This window comes from Dermacentor silvarum, chromosome 3 (assembly GCF_013339745.2).
Source record: "Dermacentor silvarum isolate Dsil-2018 chromosome 3, BIME_Dsil_1.4, whole genome shotgun sequence".
NCBI classification, from domain to species: domain Eukaryota; kingdom Metazoa; phylum Arthropoda; class Arachnida; order Ixodida; family Ixodidae; genus Dermacentor; species Dermacentor silvarum.
The window spans coordinates 61462725-61475881 of record NC_051156.1 but is presented as its reverse complement, the minus strand read 5'-3'; the positions used below and the strand labels follow the sequence as shown (position 1 = coordinate 61475881).

General features: G+C 51.7%; 1 protein-coding gene across 1 annotated transcript in view; it reads right to left on the bottom strand.

Moving 5' to 3' along the window:
• LOC119444419 (eIF-2-alpha kinase activator GCN1) overlaps positions 1–11830 on the bottom strand; it is an 80428-nt gene extending 68598 nt beyond the window's left edge. Inside the window, exons 1-2 of the mRNA XM_049664586.1 lie at positions 11815–11830; positions 68–273 (exon numbers count right to left, since the gene is read on the bottom strand). Of these exons, the coding sequence (XP_049520543.1) occupies positions 68–273; positions 11815–11830 (222 nt within the window). The remainder of the gene's footprint in view (positions 1–67; positions 274–11814) is intronic.
• Between the last annotated feature and the right edge of the window lie 1327 nt (positions 11831–13157).

Genomic DNA, 13157 nt, shown 5'->3' with positions numbered 1-13157 from the left:
TGTTTTCGTGCAGCAGCACTAAGACCAATGCAAATGAGAGGTGTCGACAACAACGGGAGAGACGTACCTGGATCTCTGGGTTCTTGATGACGGAACCAATCTGCTTGAGAGCCTGGGCGCCCGCCCGCTGCACTTTGACGTGCGAGTCCGACAGCACCTCGATGAGCTTGGGCACGATGGAGGGCAGGCAGGACGACAGCTGCTTGGGCGCACAGTACGCCATCGCACCCAGCAGCTCCACTGACCCTGAACGCGACAGCGGCACAACGTTTACTGGTAAGCACTCTCAGCTTCTGTCTGAGGCTTGTTTGTCTCAAACAAAACCATGCTGAGATGACTGCAGCATGGCGCTTGTGTGTGCAAAGTTGACAAAGCATTCAGGATTTTATTAGAACCAAGCTCGAAATGCAATGCATCAGAACCCTTTCCAGATTCACCAAACTCAATAACCAGACCAGTTGGGCTTCACAAGAAAGCTACCTCACAGGAGTCCTATGCAGAACACAGATGCGCATGGCTGACACAAGGTGTAGATTGGCGAGAAAACGAGACACACAATTATGAGGAAAGGGGCGTAGTCACACCGTTGAAGTTTCTTTCAGAAATACACAACTTGTCGAGGGACATCAGGTCCAATGGTTCCATCCGTTACCAGAATGTGCATCTGAGGGTTGATTTGAACCAACACAGCTCTCCCGAAATACGCGTCTCTCATTCCTTGAAACAGCACAATGTGGACCAGTTAGAATGCTTTAGCACAGTGTAATGAATGACCCATTATCCACAGTAACGTATGTGGAAACGTCAAGCACATGAGCAGGCGGCCCTTTGTGCGCAAGTATCATTGTCGTGAATAATGTAGTCTAAATTTGCTGTAATGAACTAATCAATGTAACAAAATAATCCAATTAATATTTGAATTAAGAAATTAAGGTTCGGTGCATGCATCGATTGTACTTTCGTCTATCTGTGGCGACAGCATGACAATGATAGAGATACGAACTGACCAAATTGTAGGCAAGCGTACGTGCGTGCAGGAACGCACTGACGAACTTCTACTTCATTTTTGGACGATCCCTTTCGGGGATAACTTCACTTTCGCAACATTTTGCGCGACTAGCACCAGACATGTTGATAGACGATAGCGACCCTGGCACAGTGCCAAGAACGGCGGCGCTCTGTGATGCTGATGTGTCTGATGTTAGTGAAGCGTAATCCCGTAAACGTGAACGTATCCCCAAAAGTGTTCATCCGAGAATACGGTACTTTAATGACTCGTGGAATAAAGTCACTAGCTTTCTGATGAATTTGGATATTTCAGACTCTCAATTATGCAGACTTTTAGGCCGTCCTCATTGAGCCGGATTATCGGTTGGCGATGTATAGATAACGTGAAGTTCGATTTACGAAGCCACTTTAGTCACGCGCTCTACGCCGAGTCTGCAGACCACTGCGGCCACACCTGTAATGTGTAGTAGCCAATTTTCATGCACTTCGGTGCAGGAGTGGGAGGACTGCGCACCCCTACTTTACATGTTGTGGGAACCCTCGGGTCCCATAACCGCCGCACGGGCAGCGAACGTCGCGTCAAGCGCATGCGTGCCAGGGAGAGTTGGGAGAGGGGAAACTTTCCATCCAAGGGCGCAGCGCACGGGAATCGCAAGTGCTATCAGCGCCACCCAGGTGGGTCACGCGAGATCCCGCTGATATCGCCCGGGTCTCTTTGGTCTCCAGCAAGCGGCGACGGCGGAAGTCTCCGCCGCCGCTCCCGTATACCCGCACGTGGTTAGTCAACCGCGTTCTTGCCGCGGCAAACGCCGCGGCCCCCCCGTATTCCCCAGTTGGTAAGTCGGAAGCCCTTCTTTACCTAGTGCAGGGGTTCTCAGGTACGTTCATCCCAGGGAACCCTGCTAAGCTCCATAAACTGCCAAGGAACCCCCCCCCCCCCCTGATTTAACCGAATTATCGAGGGTATCAAGAAAACAAACAAATGCTGCACTACATCAACACGCTTTTATTTACTCAATGAATCGTCAAATCTTGTTTCTATTTAGCACAAGACCAGTGCGGAAGCTGAAATTCTCTTCATCTCATGATTAGCGCTAGCAGCGGCGAAGGCCTCGCGACATCCTTCGCGGCGCGCGTTTTCATCTGAGACGCACTTTGCACCAACGGGCGCACATCCCGATTATTTTTTCGCCACTCAGCTGCTCGCGAACAAATTGTTCGTCCATCGCGATGTAGCCGGTGCTTTTTATCTTTGACAGCTTTGCACAGAGTAAAAGCGAAACTACTGCTTGCCGCAACCGCTGTCGACGAAACCGCGGCCGCTATCAACGCGATCATGGACGGCGATCTTGCGGTTCAGAAGGCAGGCGGCTGACGCACGCACCAAGTCAAAACGAAACTACCTTTCGCTGCAAGAAGTGCGGACGAAACTGCGGTCGCTATCGACGCTGCCATGGGAGGCGACGACGCAGTTGTGAAGGCACGCAGCCGATACGCGCATCGAGTGAAAACAAACTACTATTTGCCGCAACCGCTGCGGACGAAACTGCGGTGGTTATCGACGCGATCATAGATGGCGACTACGCACTTATGGAGGCACGCGGCTAGCCGCCAACGCGGTGTTACGCGCGGCGATAAATGCAAGAATAAAGTCTTTAAGGGCACAATTAGGCACGAAGCGCTTCAGCGTTGCTGTCAGTTACGTGCCGCGTACGATTGCCGCTGCGGACCACGCTGCAAGCTGAGAACCACGGCGATGCGGACTGCGCCGCTTCGTTTCGGTTGGACGCTACGCCGTTCTTGCTCTTCTGCGGCGCGCATTTGCGGTGCTCCGCGTTTTTTTTTTTTTCCTTCAACGTATAGGTCAGTGCGCACGCTATCGGCACCTACCCTATCTACAAATAGGAGAAAGGCGCATGGTGGTAAGTTATGGCCTCCGAGATTCAAGTGCGAAAGCTTAGGCGCGCTGCCCGTTCTCAGAGGTTGGGTGGCTACAAGCTGCTTGCGTATTTATTGCGCAGTTCGCGCGTTGCTGTTACGCACTGTGATGTACTTTTTGACACTCGGGCATGGGTAATGGAGGTTATTTGGATCAAGCGCACCTCGTGTTCGCCGTTTTAGACACTTGTCGGGAGCAGGACCAGGGAAAATGATCAGTGGCTCGCGGAACCCCGAGCAGGGGCCTGCGGAATCCGTAGGTTCCGCGGAACCCACTTTGAGAACCCATGACCTAGTGTATTATTCTCTTCGAGGGAACCCTCAGCGATGTCAACTATAGCTAGCTGGCCTGCTCGAAGTGTTAGTTGCAGTCGTAATAAATGGTTTCCGAGTGTACACGTGGTTGTCGTCTATTGTTTCCTCGAGCTTGTACCGGGACCGCGGTTGATGCGCAGGCATACGCCAACCGCGGGGCTCGGTGTGTCGAGGCAGAGGGCCGTTGGCATCCCTCCCTTATCCCGACATTTCGGCGTTCCCAACGTGGGGCAAGCTCTTGGAAAACGGGACGACGATCTGTCGGGACAAGCGTTAGGCCTCAACCGAAGGCGTGATTGCTAGCTAGATCTGTGTGTGCTTTCTTGAGGGCGAGTTAACGCTGCGCCAGTGTCGCCGAACTCGTGTAGACGCTAAGATTTGCAGCAAGTTTTCTTTTAAGAGTACGCCCGAAGCGAGTGAGTGCAGCAGCTGGCGCGGTGGTCGATTTTCCCCTGTACATATGTAAACAGCCTCCTTTCTGTATCTTTGGCTCTGGGAACCGGGCGCCGGAAACGCTGGCTAGGACGTCAGCGGGGCGCAGTCCCAGGAGTCGGCTCGAAAGCTGCGTGTTGAGCAGCGAGCGGGGACCGCTTAGCTAGGCCTGCTCTCCTCGCGGCGGCTCATTGGAACCCTTTATGGGTCTTTTGTGGCATTGGTATCCGTCATGGACGCGATTAGGCCTAAGGCTATGCGGAGCTGCCGGTCGCACGTTCGAAGGCCACCATGCCACGACATTTAGCGGGTGCAACCGGATTCGCTAGTTCTACTATACTCGCCCGAGCGGAGAAACCTCGTTCGAAATAGAAAGCTTATTTTGTTCAGATGAACTCAATATCTTGCGGGCGGAATAACCGAAATCTCGGGGGACCAGAGAGCGCTTTGTTCATACGAGCATCGCCCACTTTCGCGCTGTATCGGACCGGAAAAATTCGGTCGAAGCGAATAACTTAATTCAAACGAACTGGATTGTTTTTTTTTTTTCTCGTTGCCACATAAAGCTATGCGGTAGACGGGTGGTTCAGCATCGTGTCAGACGGCCGACGCTGCGGCGGCCTCTACTGCCTTAATTCTAAGTGTTTGTGGAGTGCATTTGAGTGACTTTGCAGAACGAGTGAAACCGTCATGACTTGCTATTGCTGCCATCATCCACGTCCCTGCCTGGTGCCTCGGCCTCAGATTGCAGCGGAGGCCCCTCCCTGTTCGCAGCCCGATGCAGCAGCACATGGCAGCCACAAATAGGGAGGCCCACCATCATACACTCCCACGAGGATGCGTCGGTGCGAGCTTCATCGTGCTGGCACGCGCGCCGCTTCGAGAAAGTCCTGACCCGCTGTTCCCGGGTGGACATTGCGGCGCGCATCTTGAGGGCAAGCCATCTTCAGCCCCCGTCATCGTCAACAACTGTGACGGCTGCCACATGTGGGCGGCCGCCACACAGGACTGTGCTGCCTATCAACGTGGATTCGGACATTTCCTGCCGGAGTTTACCATCGCATCTGCCCGGATACTTTGTCAATGCCGTCGTTCCAGCGATTTCTCCACCGTAGGGCAATATTTAAGGGTGGAGGGATGTGGGAACCCTCAGGTCCCATAACTGCCGCACGGGCAGCGAACGTCGCGTCAAGCGCATGCGTGCCAGGGAGAGTTGGGAGAGGGGAAACTTTCCATCCACGGGCGCAGCGCACGGGAATCGCAAGTGCTATCAGCGCCACCCAGGTGGGTCACGCGAGATCCCGCTGATATCGCCCGGGTCGCTTTGGTCTCCAGCAAGCGGCGACGGCGGAAGTCTCTGCCGCCGCTCCCGTATACCCGCACGTGGTTAGTCAACCGCGTTCTTGCCGCGGCAAAGGCCGCGGCCCCCCCCCTCGTATTACCTAGTGTATTCTCTTCGAGGGAACCCTCAGCGATGTCAACTATAGCTAGCTGGCCTGCTCGAAGTGTTAGTTGCAGTCGTAATAAATGCTTTCCGAGTGTACACGTGGTTGTCGTCTTTTGTTTCCTCGAGCTTGTACCGGACTGCGGTTGATGCGCAGGCATGCGACAACCGCGGGCTCGGTGTGTCGAGGCAGAGGGCCGTTGGCATCCCCCCATATCCCGACAATGTAACAAGACGCTTCTCCGCTTTGGACATCACACACAATTTGATAGCAGCGATCACAAGCAGCTGCTTGTAATTCAACCATTTGACCATCTGTGTTTGCAGAAGTTTGCTTTTATTGACTCCGTATTCCTTCGCGGTGGCAGTGAAACTTTGTTATATTAAAATCGTATTGCCACCTGGTGTTTTGAGCCAGCCAACAATCATCATTGGGTGCCCAGCAAGAACGGAGAAGACGACGAAGTCGAAGATCCCGCGCCAGCTGGAGAACCGTCCCCTTCGTGTCTGGCATTCTTCGTGTCTGGCTGCTGGTACTGTTGCTTGCGCTTGCCTTAGCGCGTGACAAACTGGTGGAGGTGCTGGGCAATCTAATCTATGCACCAAACCCCTCCGAGCAGCAGGAGCTCCAGTCCCGTACCGGTGGTTACGCCTGTACACCGCGCCAGCAGAAGGATCCGTGGACAAGCCCCTGAGTTTGGACTCCTCCCAGAGACAATGGCAGCTCCGACCACCCCAACCGGTATGGAAGGCACTACGCCGATTCATTGTACGCTACTCAATCCGCGAACACCGAATCCCTTCCACGGTGCCATGCATGAGGATGTTGAAGATTGGCTGGTGCACTATGAACGTGTTGCCGCGTTCAACAAGTGGGACGATGTAGACAAACTGAAAAACGGATATTTCAGCCTTAACGATGGCGCACGTGTTTGGTATGAGAACCGTGCAGATACCCTAACTTCATGGGAAGAATTCAAACGCCGTCTTTTTGAGACCTATGCGAGCCCTGATCGCCGAGAACGAGCTGAGCGTGATCTCCAGTCCCGTATTCAAATGCCGAACGAAGGTGTCGCAATGTATGTCGAGGACATGACGCGTCTCTTCGACGAGCCGACCCCAGCATGTCAGAAGAAAAGAAGGTGCGGTACCTGATGCGCAGAGTGAAAGAGCAGCTGTTCGGTGGTCTCGTACGCAGTCCTCCCAAGACTGTGTCAGAATTTCTTTCCGAGGCCGTCACCATGGAACAGACTCTTCGGCAGCGGGCACCATCATACGAACGCCAAGTGAACGCTGCCTCACCTACGGACTTCTTCGGAGCTCTCGGGGGCCACGTCGATTTCTTCCGAGAGCTCATCCGTTCCGTAATCCGCGAAGAACTCCAGAAACTGTCGGTACCTTCACAGCCGACGCTCAGCTCTTTGTCCAGCGTTGTCCGTGACGAAGTCCAGCATGCGCTAAGAGAACCACCCTTCAACACGGAAGCTCAACCGGTAAGAACTAACAGCCCCCGTATGTCATATTCGCAAGCTTTGCGGCAACCTGCACCACCTTCCTCCCCGTTTCGCACCGCGTCCCCGGCCATACTACAGCCCGACCAAGCGGCCTCGTATTACCACGACAACCGACAGGAGGCCCCAAGAAAATCAGACGTGTGGCGGGCACCTGATCGCCGTCCCCTTTGCTTTCACTGTGGCGAAGCTGGGCATGTCTACCGACAGTGCTCATATAGAGAGCTCGGACTACGCGGATTCCCAGCAAACTCGCCGCGCCCTAGGTTCGGCCAGCGTCCTCCTGCAATGAAGAATACGTTGCCCAGCAGCGCGGATCCTCATCAGCTCGACACAAGTCACGCTCCCCTTCGCCGCGGTCGGTTTTCTCCGACTCGCCGTACATATTCGAGCGTGGTGCAGGGTCGGTCGCCCAGCCCGCGCCGGGAAAAACTAACCACAGCGGCCTTCGGGGGCGAGGCCGCTCAGTCTGGACGTACTCAAGGACCCCTGCTGACGCGTACGCGGATCGACGATACATCGACGACGACAGTACCTGCTTATTACGGAAGAAAAATTTCCTTGGACATTCCTGTATTGCTCGACGGTCGTGAATTGACTGCTTTAGTGGACACTGGAGCGGATTATTCAATAATCAGCGAAAACCTGGCCACCCTTCTAAAGAAAGTGACGACGCCTTGGAATCGAACGCCAGTTCGTACAGCTGGCGGGCACATTGTCACGCCACTCGGCATGTGCACGGCACGAATAGAGATTCGCGGCTCTACATTTGTTGCCAGCTTGAGCATTCTCCCTCAGTGTTCTCGAGACCTAATTCGGCATGGACTTTCTCAGGGAGCACGGAGCTATCATCGACATTCGCCAACGCCTCGTCACTTTCTCGACAAAGAGCGCCGCAGCGACGACCAACACCATCCACCCTCGAGCACCTCTTCGTGTTACCGACGACGCTGTCACGTTACCACCGCGTGCAAGTGTCGTGGTTCAAGTGGCATGTGACAGGCTCTTACACGGTGAAGCGGTCGCAGAAAGCAATCACTCGCTCCTGCTTTCTCAAGGTATTTGCGTAGCAAGAAGCCTTATTGATCTTCATGATGGCCACTCTGACGTTCTTGTCACGAACTTCAGCTACGAACACCGCCACCTTTTCCCCGGTACTGTCATCGCCTACGCTTACCCAATCGCCGATGTCACTGAATGTTTTGTTTCCGAGGCAATTGACACTGCTGAAGCACCTTTACGCAACGTCGACATTAGTCCAACGCTTCCTGAAGACAACAAACAACCCTTGCGCGAGCTGTTACTCGAGTTTCACTCTTGCTTTGCACGGTCGTCGAAGATACGTCAAACGGCGATTACGAAACACCGTATCATCACCTATGACGACGCGCACCCCATACGGCAACAGCCTTATCGTGTCTCCCAAACCGAACGACATGCCATTCAAACGCAGGTGAAGGAAATGCTTCAAGACGGCGTAATACAGCCTTCATGCAGCCCCTGGTCATCGCCAGTCGTGCTTGTTAAAAAGAAAGATGGCACGCTTCGGTTTTGTGTTGACTACCGGAAGCTAAACAACGTCACAAAGAAAGACGTGTACCCGTTGCCTCGTGTCGACGATTCTCTGGACAGGCTGAGGCACGCGAAGTATTTCTCCTCTATCGATCTGAAAAGTGGCTACTGGCAGATTGAAGTAGATGAACGGGACCGCGAAAAAACTGCCTTTGTTACTGCGGACGGCCTTTACGAATTTCGAGTACTCCCTTTCGGCCTCTGTTCCGCTCCAGCCACATTCCAGCGAATGATGGATACCATTCTCGCTGACCTCAAATGGAAAAGCTGCCTCGTCTATCTCGATCATGTCGTTGTCTTTTCGGAATCTTTTGACGAGCACCTTCGACGCCTTCGGAATGTACTCGAAGCCATTCGATCGGCTGACCTTACCCTCAAGCCAGAGAAATGCCATTTTGGTTACGAGGAACTGAAGTTTCTCGGACACGTCGTGAGCGCGGCAGGTGTTCGGCCCGACCCCGATGAAGACTGCTGCCGTAGCTGCTTTTCCAGCTCCAACAGACAAGAAAGGTGTCAGACGATTTTTGGGCTTGTGCGCATATTATCGACGCTTCATTGAAAATTTTCGAAGATTGCAGAGCCGCTATTTCGCCTTACGCGTGACGACGTGCCATTCCTCTGGACTGATGAACAACAGACCGCCTTTGCGGAGCTACAACGTCGATTGTCTTCTCATCCCGTGCTTGGTCATTTCGATGAGGACGCGACACAGAAGTACGCACTGACGCCAGCAATATCGGTCTCGGAGCTATCCTGGTGCAAAGGCAAGACGGGACTGAACGGGTTATAGCCTACGCGAGCCGCACTCTGTCACGCGCCGAGGTCCAATTATTCCACCACAGAGAAGGAGTGCCTCGCGGTCATTTGGGCTACTACAAAGTTTAGGCCGTATCTCTACGGGCGGCCATTTAAAGTTGTGACTGATCATCACGCTTTATGCTGGTTGGCCAACCTTCGAGACTCTTCTGGACGATTAGCGCGTTGGAGTCTACGACTCCAGGAATTTAACATCACCATCGTATACAAGTCAGGCAGAAAACATGAAGATGCTGACACGCTATCACGAGCACCTGTTGAATCTGAGAATCCTGACGAGGAAGATGACAGCGCCTTCCTGGGAGCCCTCAGCGGGCCGGATCTGCTCGCTAAACAGCGATCGGACACTGAGTTAAGGCCCATCATCTATCACTTAGAAGGCGGCATCGCGTCCATTCCTCGCTCGATTTCGCGACGGTTGTCGTCGTTTTGCCTACGAGAGGGCATCTTATACAAAAGAAACACAGCTGCCGGCGACAAACCACATCTTCTAGTAGTGCCTCAAGCCCTTCGCGACGACATTCTATTAGCCTGCCACGACGAGCCGACATCTGGTCACTTGGGCTACTCAAGGACTCTGGACAGGGTACGAAAATTGTACTACTGGCCTAGACTGACTGCTTGCGTCAAACGCTACGTGAAAGGATGTCGTGAATGCCAGCGCCGCAAGTCACCCCCCTTCAAGCCTGCAGGCCTTCTACAACCCATCGACCCTCCGCGTACGCCGTTTGATCAAGTTGGAATGGACCTTCTTGGTCCATTTCCCTTGTCTTCCTCCGGCAATAAGTGGATCATTGTCGCAACTGATTACTTGACGCGTTACGCTGAGACGAAGGCACTACCACGCGGGACAGCATCTCAGGCTGCCCAGTTTTTTATGCATCACATTGTGCTTCGGCATGGCGCACCGTCATTCATCATCACTGACCGAGGGACCGCATTTACGGCGAAGCTCCTGGACGACATCTTCAAGTTGAGTTATACGAGTCATCGAAAGGCCACTGCATACCACTCTCAGACTAACGGCTTCACAGAAAGACTAAACAAAACACTGGCAGACATGATATCTATGTACGTGGATGTGCAACACAAAACGTGGGACGAAATCCTGCCGTACGTAACGTTTGCGTACAACACTGCCACGCAGGAAACTACACGATTCACGCCGTTTCGTCTCGTTTATGGTCGAGATGTCCAAACTATGCTCGACGCCATGATTCCGTATGACGACATCGATGAGCTCGACCAGTTAGCTCCTGACGTCGAGGAGTACATTCAGCGCGCCGAGGAAGCACGTCAACTGGCCCGTGTGCACATAAGACAGCAGCAGTCTACAGATGCAATAAGGTACAATCTCCACCATCGACAAGTTACCTATGAGCCCGGCGACCAAGTTTGGGTTTGGACCCCCATTAGACGGCGAGGCCTCAGCGAGAAACTCCTGAGCAAGTACTTCGGACCGTACACAGTGCTAAGGCGTGTTAGCGACGTGAACTATGAAGTGATTCCTGACGGAGACCTGCCATCGTCCAAGCGCCGATTACCCCGTGCAGAGATTGTACATGTCGTCCGCCTCAAGCCGTATTTTACACGGTGATGTTCACATAGCGTACTGTTGAACAAACTTTTTGCTGTAGTCGCATCGTCCTCCGAAGAACTCCGAAGCGAATTGTTTTTCCCGACCACAGAACGCATTTTTTGCCTAGTGTGCATGTCCGTATCTGGGCTAGCACGTTTACATTTTTTTGTGCGTCTTACCTCATTTGTGTACTTTCCATGTACGTCTTCTGTTTGAGCATCGAGTCGATGCTTCATTGGGAGGGGGAATAATGCCACCTGGGGTGTTTTGAGCCAGCCAACAATCATCATTGGGTGCCCAGCAAGAACGGAGAAGACGACGAAGTCGAAGATCCCGCGCCAGCTGGAGAACCGTCCCCTTGAACGCTTGAAGAACGCTTGATCGGGCTATACATGAACAGTGCGGTAACCGAGCTGCGGCGTTCCTGCGGCGTTCCGGTGCCTCTCCAAGCTTCGTTGGCCTGCAGTGGTATTTTGGCTGTGTATCGGGTGGTTTCAGGTTTCTAACTACCTTTATTTAATCCCTGATTTATTCACATTCCTTGCATCAGCCATCTTGGGCTGATGTCGACCAATTGTCCCGGCCAGGCGCGATCCGCCTGGTCAGCATCCCTGCCATCTAATGAATTACCTTTAGATTTGTTTTTTCGCAGTGGCGTAAGCACCATTCCTGTTGCGCTCGTGCCTACCAATGGAGGTTCCATCAGGCTGACGAACCCACAAGCCGTCCAGAAGTAACTTAAGACCATGTCCAACCACTTCCAGACCATCACTGACGTGCGAGCGTTCGGACGCGGAGGTATACTGTGTCGGTCACCGGACCAGACCTGTGTTGAAGATCTACTGAAATGCACTTCATTCGCTTCCATCCCGGTGAGAACTTTTATTCCGCCTCACCTTGCGTGCACCAAGGGCCTCGTACGGGGCGTAGACTCCCACTTAAGTCCAACTGAAACCCTGGACAAGCTCTCCGCAGCAGGTGTCATTGCTATTTATCGTTGCAATCGCCTCGTAAATAATGAGAGGATTCCGACTGAGTCAGTAATTGCCACGTTTGTGGGCACATCATGTCCGTCCGAAATCAATGCGTGGCCTCTTGTGTTCGTGTAGAACCACTCGCGTCACGTCCAATCAATGTCAGAATTGTTGGAGATTCGGGCACAGCGCAGGAGGTTGCAAGTCGAGCCTACGCTGCCGCACCTGTGGAGATGGTCATCCCTCAAGTGAGTGCTCTGCGCAATCTGAAAACTGCTGCCTCTGCGGGGGAACACACCCAGCAGGCTATTCTAATTGCTCAGCTCGCGCCCAAGAAACTCAAATTCTTGAAGTAATCGACCGCCGTCGTTGCTCCCGAAGAGATGCAATTGCAGTCGTTAAAGACAGGGCCTTCGGATACTCTGGTGTTACAGCCCGCAACACTCCAAGTAATCAAATCAAATCAAATCATTTTTATTTCCTAGAAAGAAACAGGTTCTGGAGAGGTTCACTGGCTAAAAGCTGTTTATGGACAGCTTGACGAGGCCAGTGAACCCTATACAAGGCAGTTGGGACAATGAAAAAAGATGTGTAATAACAATAAAGACCATAAGCTAGCATTACAATACCAAATACGGTGCAAGAAAAACATATATATATATACATTACTACGAAAACATCCTGATACTAACATATCACAGAAATATAGTTACATGGACGCGAGCAAAAAAACACGGAAGAAGAATCCAACAACCATAACACCATTATTGCCAAAAATAAAATAATAAAAATAAAAAAAAATAATGACAAAATATCAGGGAAGATATATACAAATTTGCTCCTTGTGTATGTCCTGCATCATACAATGTACATCAGATGTCAGACAAAAAAAATTATACAGATACTATTTTTGCTATATGTTTTTCATCATATAACCTATTCGGTACAGCATGGATGCACAAACTGAAAGAAAAGTGAAATCGTACAGACAGCACATTTTACAACGTCAAAAAAGTTAGCCTATATTTACAAAAAAGGATCGCAGTTCTTTTAATGAGAAACTGTTTACATGACTGTATTTATTGAGAATGTTTGGTAGGTTGTATTGCAATGTTTGAGATTTGTAATTATTGCGAAACCTCGGAACAAACCAAACATCATTGCTTCTTGTTCCTAAGAAAACATTTTTTGCAGTTAGACATGCGGTATTTTTAATGAATTGTTTAAACGAAATGGAAGAAAAATAGTAGGATCGCAGAATGCGAAAGATATACATATATTCCACTTTAATAATACCGTAGTCCCGACACACAAGTTGTGTTGATGCCAAATAATCTAAATTAGCGACATGTCTAATGACTTTTTTTGCATGGTCTGAAGTTTCATTATGTTAGTTTTTGTCGTGGTTGCCCACACCAAACTGCAGTAATTTATGTGCGAAAGAAAAAGAGCATTGTATATCTGTAGTTTCACCTTTGCGGGTAAGATATGTCTACAACGAGCTAGCACACCGACTACACTAGAGGCTTTTTTGCAGATATCAACGACGTGTTGGTTCCAGCTGAGGT